Source organism: Mobula hypostoma, chromosome 3, assembly GCF_963921235.1.
Source record: "Mobula hypostoma chromosome 3, sMobHyp1.1, whole genome shotgun sequence".
NCBI lineage: Eukaryota > Metazoa > Chordata > Chondrichthyes > Myliobatiformes > Myliobatidae > Mobula > Mobula hypostoma.
In genome coordinates, this window is record NC_086099.1 from 166044783 (window position 1) to 166065372 (window position 20590).

The 20590-nt window shown below is 40.7% G+C and overlaps 1 protein-coding gene across 6 annotated transcripts in view; it reads right to left on the reverse strand.

The window, feature by feature from the left end:
* LOC134344374 (serine/threonine-protein phosphatase 6 regulatory ankyrin repeat subunit A) overlaps window positions 1-20590 on the reverse strand; it is a 254125-nt gene that overhangs the window by 61195 nt on the left and 172340 nt on the right. For all 6 annotated transcript variants that reach the window (XM_063044057.1, XM_063044056.1, XM_063044053.1 and 3 more), the window contains 2 exons: window positions 12036-12104; window positions 3619-3759 (listed from right to left, as the gene is read on the reverse strand). In XM_063044057.1, the coding sequence (XP_062900127.1) occupies window positions 3619-3759; window positions 12036-12104 (210 nt within the window). The remainder of the gene's footprint in view (window positions 1-3618; window positions 3760-12035; window positions 12105-20590) is intronic.

Sequence of the window (20590 nt, forward strand, 5' to 3'; positions counted from 1 at the left end):
GAAGTAACAGCCTGCAAATCCTGACAGAGTTGATGTGCATCCGATTCTGCCTCCAACCTCGATTGGAATTGTTCTTTTGCTCTTGACATAGTCCTCTGTGTCGTACCTGGCCTACTTGCATTGCCCTGGATTACCAGACTTAAATTCAACGGATCTAGCCTTCAGCAGACTGAATTTCCTGGTTCATCTACGTCTTCTGATTTGGATATGTACAGTGTATTTTCGTAGGCACACATTAATCCACCCAGCTTTTAACGAAGTCAGTGATAACTTGTGGCAGACTCATTCAGATTCAAAGATGAATACCTGAATACAGTCCAGTCCACTGACACAAAGCAGTCCTGTAAGTAGCTCCTGCACCTCTTTTGTCCATGCCTATTGGTCCATACTACTGGTGCTGTGGTCTTCAGTCTCTGCTTAAACTCAGGGAGTAGAGGTACAGCCAAGTGATCAGACTTTCCAAAGCGTGAGCGTGGGGTGGCATGTTGCGTACTCTTGATGGTAGTATAACAGTGGTTCCGTGTGTTGGCTTCTCTGGTTCCACAAGTGATATGTTGATGATAATTATCTAGAGACCTTTTCAAGCTGGTTTGGATAAAATCCCTCAGGTTGCGCTGTTTTATCCCTGTTGATTACATCGCTTAGTTCACCTAGAGCCTGAGATAGGATGTAAATCGCTAACAAAACGATGGCTGAAAACTCCCACGGCAGGCAAAATCAACAACATTTCATCGTGAGATGCTCCAGGTCGGGTGAGCAGGACTGGGACAGAACTGTAATGTTAGTACACCACATGGAGTTAATCCTAAAGAATACTCCACCTCCTCAGAATCAGGTTTATTATCACCGGCATGTGACGTGAGATTTGTTAACTTAGCAGCAGCAGTTCAATGCAATACATAATGTAGCAGAGAGAAAAAAAAATAAACAAGTAAATCAATTACGTATATTGAATAGATTTTAAAAAGTGCAAAAACAGAAATACTGTATATTTTTAAAAAAAAGTGAGGTAGTGTCCAAAGCTTCAATGTCCATTTAGGAATCAGACGGCAGAGGGGAAGAAGCTGTTCCTGAATCGCTGAGTGTGTGCCTTCAGGCTTCTGTACCTCCTACCTGATGGTAACAGTGAGAAAAGGGTATGCCCTGGGTGCTGGAGGTCCTTAATAATGGATGCTCCCTTTCTAAGGCACCGCTCCCTGAAGATGTCCTGGGCACTTTGTAGGGTAGTGCCCAAGATGGAGCCAACTAGATCTACAACCTTCTGCAGCTTCTTTCGGTCCTGTGCAGTAGCCCCTCCATACCAGACAGTGATACAATCTGTCAGAATGCTCTCCACAGCACAACTGTAGAAGTTTTTGAGTGTATTTGTTGACATACCAAATCGCTTCAAACTCCCAATAAAGCATAGCCGCTGTCTCGCCTTCCTTATAACTACATCGATATGTTGGGACCAGGTTAGATCCTCAGACATCTTGACACCCAAGAACTTGAAGCTGATCGCTCTCTCCACTTCTGATCCCTCTATGAGGATTGGTATGTGTTCCTTTGTCTTACCCTTCCTGAAGTCCACAATCAGCTCTTTCGTCTTACTGACGGTGAGTGCCAGGTTGTTGCTGTCTTTGAAAGACTCAGCAGTACTATCTCGACGATGAATTGTGAAGCCAGCGAGCTGTATCATTGCATCTGGAATGGCCGGGGATATCCTAATCTTCGTAAAACAAAAAGCACAACAATCCCTAACGTCCCTCTGGTACAACAATCCTGCTCTGAGATTTTCAGTTTTATTTATCAGAGAATGTACGTTTCCCAGTGGAATAGTCAATCGTGGAAGCCAGAACCCTATCCTCCTTAAAAGATCTTTTAATCCAGCATGGCATCCACTCTCCTGCTCTCTTAAAGGGGAACCACACTTGCAACTGGAGACTGCTGTCTGAAATTCGTTGATTTTGAGTAGCGATAAATTTTTTTGTACACCTTAAAACAATGTTGCTTACTATATTGTCCATGGCTATAGCTGTTGGATTTCAGCTGTAGCAGTCTAAAACTGAAATATTTGGTCATTTCAATCAGAGCTGCTCGCATTATGTTTCACATTATAAAGTTACAAGGTAATAATTAAATACAAGTGTACAAACAATATTTTAGCCAGGTTCAAAGATGTTAACAAATTCAGTAAAAATACATTTTCCATGCATTTGTATGGCAGCAGATGGCATTATCAGCACTTGAAAACTCTGCATGGAATCCAGGGAGAGTTGGCTAACTGGATACATAACTGGCTTGACAGTAGGATGCAGAGGGTGAAGGTGGAAAGTTGTTTATCAGGCTGGAGGTGTGTAACTAGTATTTTGCCTCAGCGGTCAGTGTTGGACCCATCGTTGTTTGTCATCAATATCAATGATGTGGATAAGAAATTACAAGCAGTTAGTAAGTCTGTAGATTCCACTAAAATAAGCGAGATAGTGGACAGTGAAGGAGGTTGCAGGACAATCTCAATCAACTCTGTAAATGGAATGAGGAAGGACAAATGGAGTTTATTTCAGATACTGTAAGTACGAGGTCTTGTATGTTGGGAAGACAAATTATTGTAAGATTTTCATGGTGAATTGCAGAGTACTGGGGAGTGTTGTAGACCAGAGGGACTTCGGAATTCAAATCTATGGTTCTCTTAAAGTGTAGTTACACAGTGTAATGAAGAAAGCCTTTGACATGCTGACCTTCATCAGGGCATTGGAAGGTCACGATGCGGTTGTATGAGACACTAATGAGGTTACACTTGAGTATAATGTTCAGCTTTTGTAACCCTACTATGAGAAAGAGTGCAGAAAAGGTTTACGAGGATGCCACAACTCATGTGACTGAGTTATAGTGGGAGATTGGACAAACTAGGACTTCATTCCTCGGAGTGTCGTAGACTGAGGGGTAATCTTGCAGAAGTATATAACATCATGAGGGACACAGATAGGGTGAATACACTCAGTCTTCTTACCATGATTAGTGAACTAGTGGGCATAGGTTTATGACAAAAGGTGAAAGTTTTAATGGGAACTTGAGGGGAAATTTCCATTACACAGAAGGTGGAATAAGTTTCCAGTGGCAGTGGTTGAGAAAAGTACAATAAAAAGTTGGTTAAAAGACAGTTAGAGAAGTACATGTATAGGAAGGGTTTAGAACATTTATGGGCCAAATGGCATGAGCTTGGATGGGCATCTTGATTGACGTGGACCAGTTAGGTAGAATGGCTGTTTTGCTGCAGTGTGACTCTATGAAAAAGGTAAGTGAAAAAGAGGAAATGGGTGGATTCATCACAAAGTTGGCAAAGAAATGAAGGAAGGATGGCTCCAAAGAGGAAATGTAACCAAGTACCTCCATGAAGTAACCAACCTTTATAGCACTGTAGAAAAGGAAATGAAAATCACAACTGAGCACATTCTTACTATCACCGTACTTGAAACCACCTGAACAACATGCTGCAAAATGCAACAATTCTTTAGATTGTAGCATTTTCTTTAGAATGCTTTTCTTTAGATACCAAGGCATTTAAATTAAGCTCAATCTGTAACAAGCCACACCATTACTGATCTACCAAACTTTCCCAAATGATTCAAAATTACTTACTTTCCATCTGTGTCTGATGCTGCTGCATAGTGAAGTGGTGTACAACCTCTTTCATCAAGATCATTAACACTAGCTCCGGATCCCACAAGAGCAAACAAGCATTGATAGTTGCAGTTGGCTGCAGCATAATGCAGTGGTGCCCTGAAAAATATAAGGCGAGCTGAGTAAACATCCTCCAATATCATGCTCTTTTGTCTTGATATTTTTCAAAACACCCCATGAATCAAGCCTCTCTAACTGCCTGGTCCTCTCAAGTGAGTACAGATTCTGCTAGCCATCTAGCCTCAGTATTGCATACTAGCAACAGCAGAGTATGGTAGCTGATATGGTATGGTAGTATGGTTCCATCATCACTTAATTACCTATTAGCATCTTCACTGGTAAGCGTAATAGCAATCCTGAACATTAATTTTTGCTAAGCTTCAACTGAGGATTTGTGATCTTGTGGCATGCCAGGCCATACATTTATTAACAGAAGGAAGGTTATCCTTCACAGTTGTAAATTGTGAGCAGAGATATATATAAACACCTAAAATAATAAACTTCCTAGATGTAAATTTTTATGAACACACACAAAATGATGGAGGAACTCGGCAGGACAGGCAGCCTCTATGGAAACTAATAAATAGTTGATGCTTTTGGCCGAGACTCTTCTTCAGGACTGGAAAGAAGACGCAAGCCAAAAAAAGGTACGGGGAGGGAGGCAGCATAGCTCGAAGGTGATGGGCAAAGCCAGGTGGCTGAAGAAGAAAAACCTGATAGGAGAGGAGACTAGACCATTGGAATAAGAGAAGGAGGGGCGAATCCAGGGGGAGGTGATAGGCAGGTGAGAAGAGGTAAGAGGCCAGAGTGGGTAATAGAAGGGGGGGGCAGGGGAGGGATTTTTTATATAACCATAAGGAGAAATCAGGTTGGAGGCTACCCAGACAGATCATAAGGTATTGCTCCTCCATCCTGAGGGACTGATACATGAGAACAGAAATGGGAATTGGAATTAAAATATTTGGCCACTGGGAAGTTCCACTTTTGACAGATGGCGTGCAGCTGGTCAATGAAGCAGTTCCCAAATTTAAAAGTGTCATCGACGTGGAGGAGGCCGCAGCGGGACACCGGACACAATAGATGACCCCAGCAGATTCGCAGGACAATAGTTGGCTCACCTGGCAAAACTGTTTGGGGCCCTGAATAGAGGTGCGGATAAGTGCCAGGAGGGAGATTAGTGGGGAGGGATGAATGAACAAGGGAATCACAGAGGTGGCGATGTTTGTGGAAAGTGGAGGGAGAGTAGGCGGTGGGGGGGGAGGGGAGAGAGAAAAAGATATGCTTGGTGGTAGGATCCCTTTGGAGGTGGCAGAAGTTGCGGAGATTGATGTGTTGGATGTTGAGGTTCAGGGATATAGGTAAGGACATGCGGAACTCAATCACTGTTAGGGCGGCAGGAAGATGGGGTGAGCTCGGATGTTTGGGAAATGGTGGAGATGTGCGTGAGTGCAGTATTAATGGTGGAGATAGTGAAGGTACACTCTTTGAAGGAGGTGGGCATCTTTGATATTCTGGAAAGGAAAGCTGCATTCTGGGAACAGATGCGGCAAAGGCAAAGGAACTGAGAAAGGGGAACTGCACTTCTATAGAAGACGGTGGGAAGAGGTATAGTCAAGATAAATGTGGGAATAGGTAGGTTCGTAGTAGATGTTGGTTGACAGCTTGTCTCTAAAGATGGAGATAGAAAAATTGAGAAAGGGGAGGGAGGTGTTAGAAATCGACCAAGTGAATTTAAGGGCAGGGTGGAAGTTAGAGGCAAAGTTGATGAAACTGATGAGCTCTGCATAGGTACATAAAGCTGCACAAATGCAGTTGTCAACATACCGGAAGAAGAGGTGGGGAGCATTACTGGTGAGGGCTTGGAACATGGACTGTTCTGCATAGCCAACAGGCAGGCATAGTTGGAGCCAAAGAAAAAATCGTTGAGGGTGAGGACCAGTGAGGAGGATGGTAGTGGAGGGGAACTGGTTGGTTCTTTTATCGAGAAAAAAATGTAAAGCTTTAAGGCCTTCTTGATGGGGGATAGAAGTGTATATGGACTGGACATCCATAGTGAAATTGATGCAGCCAGGGCCAGGATTGAGAGCATGAATTTTTATTACCTGTGTAATGCTTCTCAAGTTCACTCCTCAACAACCTCTTTCTCTAACTACAATAATATCAGATGACTTCCAGACCTCAATTTTTAACACTTCCACATTAGTCATTGGTCATCATAAAAGCAGCTATAAAGAATGTGAGGAAGTAAACTTAATACATCAGATAAGTAATTAAAACTCAATAAATTAATATGAAATTAGCTTCCAAATCAGGATTCTTTCTCAAAAAACAAATTGCCTCAAGATGTATTTTCCAATTATTTTTCTCCAAACGAATAGGCAAGAATTAAAACTGCATATTTATACAATTCTATATTAGCAAAACTAAAAATGTGTGAGCAGCACAAATGTTAATATCATGCATTTCATTACAAGCTATGTTCGTACAGCATGTTAGGGAAAGGGAAATAACTGGAAGAACATCTGTCGGAAGTCCTGTGGTGATGAGGACAAGTGCAAAAATGACCCAGATATCATCCTTGTTAGTGCACTGCAGTAGAGGAAGGATGAAAAAAGCTACGTTCAGCACATGGTATTACCAACGATGTATTAAATCTAGAGTTAATATTTCCGGGTCACAGATTATTAGCTTCATGGGGAAACCTATGCATATGTATAAATCAGACCTAACAAGGAGCAATAATTGAGTTAGATGACAGCAAAAAATCTTTCTTTAAAAAAGGTTTAAGCTGGAAGCAACAGAAGTTTGTTGCACAAACACCAAAACCAAGTTAAATGAGGAAATTTTAAAATAAGTGTACAACCACACTCATAGGAAAGAGGAAGTCAGGTACTATCATTTTATTCCTCATTTGTGTAACATACAAGTTTATGGTAAAAATGTGTACATATAAATTACAGAAGTAGGATTCTCAATAAATAAGGATATGATTTAAATGCACCAAGATGGCATCTTGGCTGAAATCATGAATAACCCAATCTTCATATCAATGAAAATAACAAAACTCAATGTGGCAGGGTGTTTATATTTTGCAATCATAATTCTGATGGATGTGTGCTTAGCTCCCTGCTCTACCCGCTTTACACTTACGACTGTGTTGCTAACACAGCTCCAATGTCTTACTCAAGTTTGCTGATGACACCACTACTGTAGGCCAAATCAAAGGTGGTGACGAATCAGCATATAGGAGGGAGACTAAAAATCTGGTTGAGTAGTGCCATAACAACAACCTCTTAATGTCAGCAAAAGCAAGGCACTGCTTATTTGACTTCAAGAGGAGGAAACCAGAGGCTCACGAGCCAGTGCTCATAGGACGATCAGAGGTGGAGAGGGTCAGCAACTTTAAATTGCTCTGAGTTATTATTTTGGAGGACCTGCCCTGGGCCCAGCACACAAGTAAAGTTACAAAGAAAGCATGGCAGAGTCTCTACTTCCTTAGGAGTTGCAAAGTTTTAGCATGATATCTAAAACGTCGACAAACTTCTCGATGAGTAGTGGAGAGTATATTGACTGGCTGCCCTTGAACAGAAAATCCAACAAAAAGTAGTGGATACAGCACAGTCTAGCATGGGTAAAGCCCTCCCCACTACTGAGCACATCTACACGACCTATGGACTCACTTTCAAGAACTCTTCATCTCAGGTTCTTGATATTTACTGTCCATTTATTTATTTATTTTTCTTTTTCGATTTGCACAGTTTATTGTCTTTTGCACTCTGGTTCAATGCCCAAATTGGTTTATTAAGGATACTTGCTCGAAAATGAACCTCAAGGTTGTATATTGTGACATATATGTACTATATACCAGAATCAGAATCAGGTTTATTATCACCGGTATGTGACGTGAAATTTGTTAAGTTAGCAGTAGCAGTTCAACGAAATACACAATTTAGAAGAAAGGAAAAAAAAAATAATATTGCACTTGAATCCAAGGGAGACCAATATCCTGACAGGGAGGTTTGCTAAGGCTGTTGGGGAGGGTTTAATCTAGAACTGCTGGGGTCAGGGAGCTGAACTGAAAAGACGGAAGAAGGGGCGGTTGGCTCACATATAGAGAAAACTTGGAGACAGTGCGAGAGGGAGGATAGGCAGGTGATAGAGAAGAGATACGCTCAGACTGATGGTTTGAGATGTGTCTATTTTAATACAAGAAGCATCATGAACAAAACGGATGAGCTTAGAGTGTAGATCAGTACTTGGAGCTATGATGTTGTGGCCATTACAGAGACTTGGATAGCTCAGGGACAGGAATGGTTACTTAGAATGCCAGGCTTTAGATGTTTCAGAAAGGACAGGGAGGGAGGCAAAAGAGGTGGGGGTGTAGCACTGCAGATCAGAGATAGTGCCATGGCTGCAGAAAAGGAGGAAGTTATGGAGGGATTGTCTACTGAGTCTCTGTGGGAGGAAGTTAGAAACAGGAAGGGGTCAATAATTCTACTGGGTGTTTTTTATAGACCACCCAATAGTAACAGGGATATCGAGAAGCAGATAGGGAGACAGATTCTGGAAAGGTGTAATAATAGCAGGGTTGTCGTGGTGGGAGATCTTAATTTCCCAAATATTGGCATTTCCCTAAAGCGAGGGGTGTAGATGGGGTGGAGTTTGTTAAGTGGGTTCTGGAAGGTTTCCTGACACAATATGTAGATAAGCCTGCGAGAGGAGAGGCTGTACTTGATCTGGTATTGGGAAAGGAGCCTGGTCAGGTGTCAGGTCTCTCAGTGGGAGAGCATTTTGTAGATAGTGATCACAATTCTATCTCCTTTAAGCATTGGAGAGGAATAGGAACAGACAAGTTAGGAAAGCATTTAATTGGAGTAAGGGGAAATATGAAGCTATCAGGCAGGAAGTTGGAAGCATTAATTGGGACCATGTTCTCAGAGAAATGCACGGCAGAAATGCGGCAAATGTTCACGGGATATTTGCGTGGTGTTCTGCATGGGTATGTTCCAATGAGACAGGGAAAGGATGGTAGGGTACAAGAACCGTGGTGAACAAAGGCTGTTGAAAATCTAGTCAAGAAGAAAAGTAAAGCTTACGAAAGGTTCAAAAAACTAGGCAATGATAGGAGAGCCAGAAGGGTCCATGAGAAGGCCTTGGTGAGCAGGATTAAAGAAAGCACCAAGGCATTCTACAAGTATGTTAAGAGCAAGAAGATAAGGCGTGAGAGAATAGGACCAATCAAGTGTGACAATGGAAAAGTGAGTATGGAACTGGAGGAGATAGCAGAAGCACTTAATGTGCTGGAGGAACTCAGCAGGTCGACCTGCTGAGTTCCTCCAGTGTGTTGTGAGTGTTGCTTTGACCCCAGCATCTGCAGATTATTTTGTGCTTAAGAAGCACTTAATGAATACTTCGCTTCAGTACTCACTACAGAAAAGGATCTTGGCAATTGTAGGGATGACCTACAGCAGATTGAAAACCTTGAACATATAGACATTAAGAAAGAGGATGCACTGGAGCTTTTGGAAAGCATCAAGTTGGATAAGTCACTGAGACCAGATGAGATGTACCCCAGGCTACTGTGGGAGGTGAGGAAGGAGATTGCTGTGTCTCTGGCAATGATCTTTGCATCATCAATAGGGATGGGAGACATTCCAGAGGATTTGGAGGGTTGCAGATGCTGTTATCTTATTCGAGAAAGGGCATAGAGATAGCCCAGGAAATTATAGACCAGTGAGTCTTACTTCAGTGGTTGGTAAGCTGATGGAGAAGATCCTGACAGGTAGGGTTTATGAACACTTGGAGAGGCATGATATGATAAGGGATAGTCAGCATGGCTTTGTCAAAAGCAGGTCATGCCTTACGAACCTGACTGAATTTTTTTGAAGATGTGACTAAACACTTTGATGAAGGAAGAGCAGTAGATGTAGTGTATATGGATTTCAGCAAGGCATTTGATAAGGTACCCCATGCAAGGCTTATTGAGAAAGTAAGGAGGCATGGGGATCCATGGAGACATTGCTTTGTGGATCAAGAATTGGCTTGCCCACATAAGGCAAAGAGTGGTTATGGATGGGTCATATTCTGCAAGGAGGTCAGTGACAGTGGTGTGCCTCAGAGATCTTGTCTGGGACCCCTTCTCTTCATGATTTTTATAAGTGACCTGGATGAGGAAGGGAAGGGATGGGTTAGTGTATTTGCTGATGGGGGTGTTGTGGATAGGGTGGATGGCTGTTAGAGATTACAGCGGGACATCGGTAGGATGCAAAACTGGGCTGAGAAGTGGCAGATGGAGTTCAACCCAGATAAGTGTCAGATGGTTCATTTTGGTAGGTCAAATATGATGGCAGAATATAGTAAGACTGGTAAGACTCTTGGCAGTGTGGAGGATCAAAGGGAACTTGGGGCCTGAATCCATAGGACACGCAAAGCTGCTATGCAGCTTGACTCTGTGGTTAAGGAGGCATACGGTGCATTGGCCTTCATCAACTGTGGGACTGAGTTTAAGAGCCAAGAGGTAATGTTACAGCTATATAGGACCCTGGTCAGACCCCACTTGGAGTACTGTGCTCAGTTCTGGTCACTTCACTACAGGAAGGATATGGAAACTATAGAAAGGGTGCAGAGGAGATTTACAAGGATGTTGCCTGGATTGGGGAGCATGCCTTATGAGAATAGGTTGAGTGAACTCAGCCTTTTCTCTTTGGAGTGGCGGAGGATGAGAGGTGACCAGATAGAGGTGTATAAGATGATGAGAGGCATTGATAGTGTGGATAGTTAGAGGCTTTTTCCCAGGGTTGAAATGGCTAACATGAGAGGGCACAGTTTTAAGGTGCTTAGAAGTAGGTACAGAGGAGATGTGAGGGGTAAGTTGTTTTTTTTTTAAACGCAGAGGGTGGTGAGTGCGTGGAATGGGCTGCCAGCAATGGTGGTGGAGGTGGATATTGGATATGATAGGGTCTTTTAAGAGACTCCTGGATAGGTACATGGAGCTTAGAAAAATAGAGGGCTATGGGTAACCCTAGGTAATTTCTAAAGTAAGTACATGCTTGGCACAGCATTGTAGGCCGAAGGCCCTGTATTGTGCTGTAGGTTTTCTATGTTTCTAAACTTATTAATAATAAATAAACAAGTAAATCAATTACAGTACATGTATATTGAATAGATTAAAATAAAGTGCAAAAACAGAAATACTGTATATTAAAAAAGTGAGGTAGTGTCCAAAGATTCAATGTCCATTTAGGAATCGGATGGTAGAGGGGAAGAAGTTGTTCCTGAATCGCTGACTATGTGCCTGATGGTAACAGTGAGAAAAGGTCATGCCCTGGGTGCTGGACGTCCTTAATAATGGACGCTGCCTTTCTTAGACACCGCTCTCTGAAGATGTCCTGGGCACTCTGTAGGCTAGTGTCCAAGATGGAACCAATTAGATCTACAACCCTCTGCAGCTTCTTTCAGTCCTTTGTAGGCTAGTACTTAAGATGGAGCTGACTAGATTCTTTGCAGCTTCTTTTGGTCCTGTGTAGTAGTCACCTCCCCCACCCCACCCCCATACCAGACAATGATGCAGCCTGTCAGAATGCTCTCCACAGTACAACTATAGAAGTTTTTGAGTGTATTTGTTGACATGCCAAATGTCTTCAAACTCCTAATAAAGTATAGCCTCTGTTTTGCTTTCTTTATAACTACATCGATACGTTGGGACCAGGTTAGATCCTCAGAGATCTTGACACCCAGGAACTTGAAACTGCTCACTCTCTCCACTTCTGATCCCAATATCGTATGTGTTCTTTCGTCTTACCCTTCCTGAAGTCCACAATCAGCTCTTTCGTCTTACTGACGTTGAGTGCCAGGTTGTTGCTGCGGCACCATTCCACTAGTTGGCATACCTCACTCCTGTATGCCCGCTCGTCACCACCTGAGATTCTACCAACAATGGTTGTATCATCAGAAAATTTATAGATGGTATTTGAGCTATGCTTAGCTACACGGTCATGTGTATATAGAGAGTAGAGCAGTGGGCTGAACACACACCGCTGTGGTGCACCAGTGTTGATTGTCAGCGAGGAGGATATGTTATCACCAATCGGTACAGACTATGGTCTTCCGGTTCGGAAGCTGAGGATCCAATTGCAGAGGGAGGTACAGAGGCCCAGGTTCTGCAGCTTCTCAATCAGGATTGTGGGAATGATGATATTAAATGCTGAGCTATAGTCAATGAACAGCATCCTGACGTAGGTGTTTGTGTTGTCCAGGTGGTCTAAAGCCGTGTGGAGAGCCACTGAGATTGCAGCAACACCATGTTCATTAAGACTGATAATGTTTACAACTTTTACTTACTCAATAAATTGTTCAAGAAATGCTTCTTTTCTTACCTGCCAAATTTATCTTTTTTGTTGAAATCAGCTCCGCTATTAAGCAACAAATTTAAGCATTCAAGGTTTCTATAAAAAAAAGAAAATATATAACAAAGCCATAAAGTACAAATTAAAACTGAAATTCAAAGATATTGATAGCATTTTGTCATCTCTGATGATAGAACTGTCGAACTGCAACTGTGTGTAGAAAGGAAAATAACATCAGTAGTTTTTGAGAAACCACTGGCATTGTAACACTTAAACTTAGTATGTTATTCTGTCATCCAGGTGCTATAAAATGAAATAAAAATTCTTTAAAATAACTTGAGAGATAGAGTCTGAGCTAAAAAATAGGCACCTCAAATTGATGTTGGTCAAGAATGATACCTTCAATACTTTGATTAACAAAAAAAGGATAATTTCCAAACAGAAATAGCACAGGTGATATAGAACTACTCTAGAAATATACACTTTGGCCTAGAGGACATTAGTGCCACGACATCAGCTACAACAAGGCTATAAAATAATTCCCAAAGTTATTATTAGAGTTTACTCACAGGAAACATGGATTATAAATCACAGTATGACGGCAAAGACTAAGTTAAATCTTTATTAGTTACTACACAGTAAGCAGCACTGGGTTCCACACAATAGTAAGAATGACTGATATTCCAGTGAGCTTTTAGAGCAGTATCAGTACAATGTTGTCCATTTTGATGGGTGTAGTGATTGATCTGATGAAAAAATGGAGGGTAATCGTCTATGGAAATTGTTTTAGTCAATTAATCTCTTTCTAGCTTGTAATCTTCATTAGTTGAATGACTAAAAATGCACAAGTTACACAATTAAATATATGATATGTAGAATATTGCAGGAGCAATCTCTCAAATGAAGGTTCAACATGGAGTATATATGCAGGCTAAACATGATAGTGTGGTGAAGCAGATGAGGTACAGATGATTAAACTAGAGATACAAATACAAATCAATGGAAGATGTGTAATTCAAATTCAGATTAATGAACTGCAACTTAAGCAAAATGGTTATTCGATTAATTAATGCCCTTCAGTGGAAGAAAGCTGCCATCTTTAATCTATCTAGATTCTTGTTGACTGCAGATCTTAAAAGCTGCAATGGCATGGCAAATCACAAAGCAGTATGTTAATGCAGAGACAAAATAAAAACAGATGGACAATGCCTTTCAGATGATAAAGGCTTTCATAACCCTCTCAACCTAACAAAACTACACTCAAAAATTTGAGTCCTGACGAAGGGTCTCGGCCTGAAACGTCGACTGCACCTCTTCCTAGAGATGCTGCTTGGCCTGCTGCGTTCACCAGCAACTTTGATGTATGTTGCTCAAAAATTTGAGGATTGGGACTGGTGTCCAAATTGTGATGGCAGTATCACATCTTGATATACTCAAACTTAAAAATTCATATGTTGCAGACAGCATGTCAGGCTCCTCCATCTCAATCTCTGAGACTGCTTGCTTCCAGCAAGATGGGGTGCAGGATGCCAAAGGGAAGCACAGTGGAACATGTGTGGCCTAGCCAGGGAATCCTCAGCATTGATTCCAGGCCCTATAATAGCATGATATAACACATGATTATACCTAGCATTCTTTCTCAGCAGATGAATTAGTGCTCCTCCTCATAAAACAATATTTGAAGTACTGAAAGATCACAGCAAACAAAAAAGTCTGCCACATCAAGGTGGTGGATAATTATCAGGAGAAGGAAGCTCCAAGGACAAGGCACAACATGAGTGCTAAGTTTGAGACTGAAGCATTTGCAAGCATGTTCAGTCAAAAAGTGTTAAGTGGATGATCAATTGCGGCCTATCCCTGATCCCATCACTGTAGACTTTGACTAATTCGGTTCACTTATATGGTATTAAATAGCAAAATCAGCTAAGACAATAGAACCAAACTATATCCTGGTTATTGCAATGAATACTTGAGCTCCAGAACTAGCCGCCTTCCAGTTTCACCACTTTCATTTGATGCATCACAGAAAGCATCCTATCTGGATACATCACGGCTTTGTATGGTAACTGGTCTGCTCGAGACTGCATCAAACTGCGGACACAGCTCAGCACATTACAGAAACTAGCCTCCCCTCTATGGTCTCCATCTACACTTCTTGTTGTCTCAGTAAAGCAGAAAACATAATCAAAGATCCTTCCCACCCCAGACGTACCTATTCCCACTTAGCAGAAGATACAAAAACCTGAGAGTATCTACCACCAAGCTCAAGGATAGCTTCTGTTGTGCTGTTCTAAGAGTATTGAATTGACTTCTTGTATGATAAGATGGACTCTTGATCTCAGAATTTACCTTACCTTTGTTTCTTACTGACTGCCTGCACTGCACTTCCTCCGTAATTGTACTGCTACATTCTGCACTGTTACTGCTTTTCTCTTCTACTCACTCCCTTGATGTACTAATGTGATGAAATTATCCATATGGGTGGAATGAAAAACAAAGACTTTTACTGTATCTTAGTACATGGGACAATAAAGCAATTTACCAATTTTGTTCTAGTACAGTACAAATACAACAATTATGGAAAATTGCCCAGTATATACTGTTCATAAAGGACAGATGAATTCAAGCAGGTCGATTGCCACTCAATGTATTCTCTACTGAGCACACCTACATGAAGCGTTGCTGCAGAAAAGCAGCATCCATCGCCAGGGCCCCTACTAGCCAGATCATGCTCTCTTCTTGCTGCTGCCATCAGGAACAAGGAACTGGAGTTTCAGGACTTATACTACCAGGCTCTTCAATCATCAAGCTCTTGAATCAGAGGGGACAATGTCACTCAACTTCACTTGCCAAATCATTGAAATATTCTCACAACCTATGGACCCACTTTCAAGGACTCTTCATCTCATGTTTTCGATATTTATTGCTTATTTATAAACTTTTTCCACTTTTCTATTTGCACAGTTTGTTGTCTTTTGCACATGGGTTGTTTATCTGCCTTGATGGGTGTGGTCTTTAACTGATTCTATTATAATTCTTGGATTCGCTGAGTATGCCCGCAAGAAAACAAACAAGTGGCATACATGTACTTTGGTAATAGATTTACTATGAACTTTTGAACATTGAACTCAACCGAAGTAATGGAGCTGTCATGAACAACGTTATGAAGTGGTACTTGCTCACCAAGTCCAATTTTTGTTGCACCAGAACAACTGCATTACAGCTCTGGTCATCAAATTACGTAAGTCAGATGGTGTGACTGTCCTTGATGCCATGTTCAGTTAAATGCTAAACACAAAATAATCTGCAGATGCTAGGGTGAAAGCAACACTCACAACATGCTGGAGGCCAGCCAGCATGTTGTGAGTGTCAGTTAAATGCTGTTTTGATATCAAGGAGTTACGGTAAAATTGAAGTCAATGGGCATCTGAAGTCAAATTGCATCAACAAAAAGACATATTTTGCATAAAAGATGGCTGTGGTTGTTGGAAGTCAATCACCCCAGCACCATATTTTCTCAGTACAGTGTGCTATGCTCACCTTTTATTAATACCCTTCCTTCCACAAGGTTAGAAATTTCTCAGCAACCACTGTTGCTGCTTCACAGCTCCATAAACCTGTGTGCAGCATGCACATTTTTCCTGATACCCTTTAGGTGTTCAGTTACTTACCACACATTAATTATCTGAATAGGTTAATTGGTGCCTCTAGATTGCACTCAGTGTGGATGGATGACAGAACTAGAGTTGCTGAAGTTGGAGTTAACAAGGATGCAAGAGTAAAGAAATGGGAAGGGTTTGGATGAGTACTTCTCTTTCAATGCATATATGATGGTCCAACTCGCCTGCTTCATTGCCCCTCCCTTCCCCTCTCCTTTCCCTTTTCCTAGCCATGATTGCCCACGCCCTACCCACTTCCCTCTCTCAGTGCACAAGAGAGTGCACCCACATCAGAAACAGGTTTATCATCTCTCACATATGTCATTTTTTTTTCTTCCAGCAGTACAGGCAATACATAAAATTATGGATAGTGAGGAGGGCTGTCAAGAGGATACAGCGGGACATTGATAGGATGCAAAACTGGGCTGAGAAGTGGCAGATGGTGTTCAACCCAGATAAGTGTGAGGTGGTTCATTTTGGTAGGTCAAATATGATGGCAGAATATAGTATTAATGGTAAGACTCTTGGTAGTGTGGAGGATCAGAGGGATCTTGGGGTCCGAGTCCATAGGACACTCAAAGCAGCTGCGCAGGTTGACTCTATGGTTAAGAAGGTATACAGTGCATTGGCCTTCATCAATCATGGGATTGAGTTTAAGAGCCGAGAGGTAATGTTGCAGCTGTATAGGCCCCAGGTCAGACCCCACTTGGAGTACTGTGCTCAGTTCTGGTCGCCTCACTACAGGAAGGATGTGGAAACTATAGAAAGGGTGCAGAGGAGATTTACAAGGATGTTGCCTGGATTAGGGAGCATGCTTTATGAAAACAGGTTGACTGAACTTGGCCTTTTCTCCTTGGAGCAACGGAGGATGAGAGGTGACCTGATAGAGGTGTATAAGATGATGAGAGGCATTGACCATGTGGATGGTCAGAGGCTCTTTCCCAGGGCTGAAATGGTTGCCACAAGAGGACACAGGTTTAAGATGCTGGGGAGTAGGTACAGAGGAGATGTCAGGGGTAAGTTTTTTACACAGAGAGTGGTGAGTGTGTGGAATGGGCTGCCGGCAACGGTGGTGGAGGTGGATACAATAGGATCTTTTGAGAGACTTTTGGATAGGTACATGGAGCTTTGAAAAATAGAGGGCTATGGGTAAGCCTAGTAATTTCTCAGGTAGGGACATGTTCGGCACAACTTTATGTGCTGAAGGGCCTGTATTGTGCTGCAGGTTTCTTTTATGTTTTCTACTATCAGTACTGTGCAAAAGTCTTAGCACCCTTATTATATACACGTGCCCAAGATTTTTTGATAGTGCTGTATATGACTAAAATAGGAGATATTTGTTTAGTTTTTCTAAAAACTCTCAGCAATGCATGCCTGTATGCAGTCAAAACTTAGAAAACATTCAGGCATAGGCTGATTATGGGGATATAATAAAACTGTAAGAAATCTCTGAATTTCACCTTAGTTCAAGAATATTGCCATGGCTGAGTCCTCCATTATTACCCTACAAGTCACTATTAATAGAAACTCAGTTGGTCCAGCACATAATTAATGGTGCGCTATGTGCAGGTTGAAGGCTGGGTATCCTGTAGAAAGCAACTCATCTACTGACAAAACATTTCCACTGCAACACACAAGATGCTACAGAAACTCAGCAGGTCAGATAGCATCTGTGGAGAAAAATTCACAGTTGACATTTTGAGTCAAAACCCTTCATCTGGGTTTCATTTCCACTACCTACATGTATAAGCCAAGATTGTGATGGTATGAGTGTAGTCAAACAGCTTGTACCATCTATGACAAAGCCCTCTACCTGGCTAGTGCCCCAACCACCATCCTAAATATTACATCCTGCACCTGTACTGCACTATAGTTACTTCCCTTCGGATGCTTGAGCAGTCCCTCTGAATCTTGCAACATCCATCACCAAAGACAAGGAGAAAATGTGCATGGGAATACTACGACTTGGAAAAATATCAGTATTCCGGGCCTAATTCTCTGGAACATCCTAACTCACCAACATTTCAGAAGTACCTTGCCAAGAAAACTTGTAGCCATTCAAAGTGGTGGCTCACTGCCACCTTCTCAACAGCAGTTAGGTGTTCAGAGTAAATGCTGGCCTCACCAGTGTCAGCAAACTCCAAATCAATAAATAAAACAAACAGAAAAGGCAGCAGATGTAAATGATCCCATGAGCAATGATTAGATTCCTGCAGTCCTTACAAATTCTATTACATATGACGATGGACATCTTGGTTACAGGAAATGGCGGTTTCATGAATATTGGATTCCTCAAAGATGGAAGACTCAAGTGCATGTGCAAGGTACAAGATTGAAGCATTTAAAATCAGGAGTACTGAGTAGATAATCTACTTTGGCTTCATCCCAAAATACAAAGTAGCTTTCTGCCAAATTGACAATTTGACTTCACTGCATGCAGCAAAGCCCATGGGTCTCAACAGGGTAAAAAGCATGTTGCAAGAAACTCAACAGGGAAAATAGCAATGTAAAAAAATGACATTGAGCCACCAGAACTGCACTTTTAAGGCAAAAGAGAGAGAACACATGGCCTTAGGGAGACAAATCCAGATCTTGTGGCTAAACCAACTTAAAATATAACCACCAAAGGGGAAGCAATTAAGAGTACAGGAAGCCAGAACTGGAAGAACCCAGAGAACTCAAAAACTCAGAGCTGGAAGAAGTTATAAAAGTTGGAGGTCAATGAAATAGTGCAAGATGTGGGTAGCAAGAAACAGATAAGTACATTCATGAGAAGAAAATTTAAGGACTGCTGGAGAACAATGAATTAATCAAGTTTAGAGGAAATAAGTCGGCTACTCTTATTAACTCTTTTATGATTGATTCTGGGATTTCAGAAATTTGGAGATTTCTACACCCAAAGGACAAAGAAATCTCATTCTTTTCACATGTTCATCGTTCTTATTCTCCAATTGACTATTTTTTTATTGATTCTCGATTAATCCCATCTGTAATTGATTGTAATTATGACATTATCGCCATTTCAGATCATGCTCCAATGAAACTTTCTATCAAGTTAATGGATACTTCTTCTACTAATAGACAATGGCGATTTAACCCTATTTTGCTTCAAGACTTGGACTTTGTTAAGTTTATGAAGGGACAGATTGATTTCTTTTTTTCAATTAATACTACGGAAGAAGTTTCCAATGGAACAGTTTGGGACGCTTTTAAAGCTTATATCCGTGGTCAGATTATTTCCTATTCGGCTGGTTTGAAAAAACGTGCTAAGAATGAAACACTCTTGTTGGTTGATAAAATTAAAGAAATTGATAAAAAATATGCTATTGCTCCTAGTAAGGAGCTGTACAAACACAGAGTTGAACTTCAATTGGAACATAGTTTACTATTAACATCCTCCATTGAAAATCAATTAATGAGAACTAAAAGTGATTTTTATATTCATAGTGATAAATCGGGTAAACTATTGGCTAATCAATTGAAATTTGCTTCAGTTAAATGTCAAATTACTAAGATTTGCAAACACGATGATACTTTGACAGTTGATCATGATGGGATAAACAAAACCTTTCAAGAATTTTATACCTTTTTATATCACTCTGATTTTCCTCGTGATTTTAATATCATGCATGATTTTTTAAGTAAACTGAATTTTCCGAAATTAACACCCGAAGATTGCTTATCATTAGAAACTCCTATTACAGAGGAAGAAATAATAACTGCAATCTCATCAATGAATTCTGGTAAAGCACCCAGTCCGGACGGGTTTACAGCAGAATTTTTAAAATCTTTTTCCTCTGTTCTCTCCCCGTGGTTGTCTAGAATATTCAAAGCAGCAATCAGTTTAGGTAAATTACCACACTCGTTTTATGAAGCCTCTATTTCCTTAATTCTTAAAAAGAATAAAGATCCTACTGATCGTGCATCATACAGACCAGTATCTCTTTTGAATGTAGATTCAAAAATTTTAGCAACTAGGTTAGAGAAGGTATTACCTCAAATTATATCTGTGGACCAAACTGGATTTATTAAAAATCGTTACTCATCCTTTAATATTAGGAGGTTAATGAATATTGTTTATACCCCTTCACTTATTACCCCGGAATGTATTATTTCATTAGATGCTGAGAAAGCCTTTGACAGAGTTGAATGGCCTTATTTATTTAGTGTGCTCCAGAAATTTAATTTTAGTTTGATATTTATATTTTGGATTAAATTGTTATATTATTCCCCGGTAGCTTTGGTTTGTACTAATAATCAAAGATCTCCCTTTTTCCATCTATTTCGTGGTACTAGGCAAGGATGCCCTCCTAGTCCTTTACTATTTAATATCGCCCTTGAACCTTTAGCAATTGCTATCCGTGACTCGCCCAATATTTTTGGCATTACCCGTGGAAATGAAATACATAAATTATCACTATATGCAGATGATTTGTTATTATATATGTCTAATCCGGAGAAGTCTATTCCTGCTATTTTAGCTTTGTTGGCTCATTTTAGTAATTTTTCTGGCTACAAATTAAATCTTAATAAGAGTGAATTATTTCCCCTAAGTAAGCAGGTACCTATTTATGGATGTTTACCATTTAAATTGGTTACTGACTCATTTATATATTTAGGGATTATAATTACCAAAAAGTATAAAGATTTATTTAAAGCTAATTTTTTTTATCTTTAATTAATCAGATTAAACTTTTGATAACTGAATGGTCACCAATATCTTTGTCTTTGATCTGTCGGATTAATGCTATTAAGATGATTATTTTGCCTAAATTTCTATATGTATTTCAATCGGTTCCAATTTTTATCCCAAAAACTTTTTTTGATAATGTTGATTCAAAAATTTCCTCATATATATGGCAGAACAAAAATCCTAGGCTAGGTAAAAGGTATTTACAGAAATCTAAAAAAGAGGGGGGGCTCACC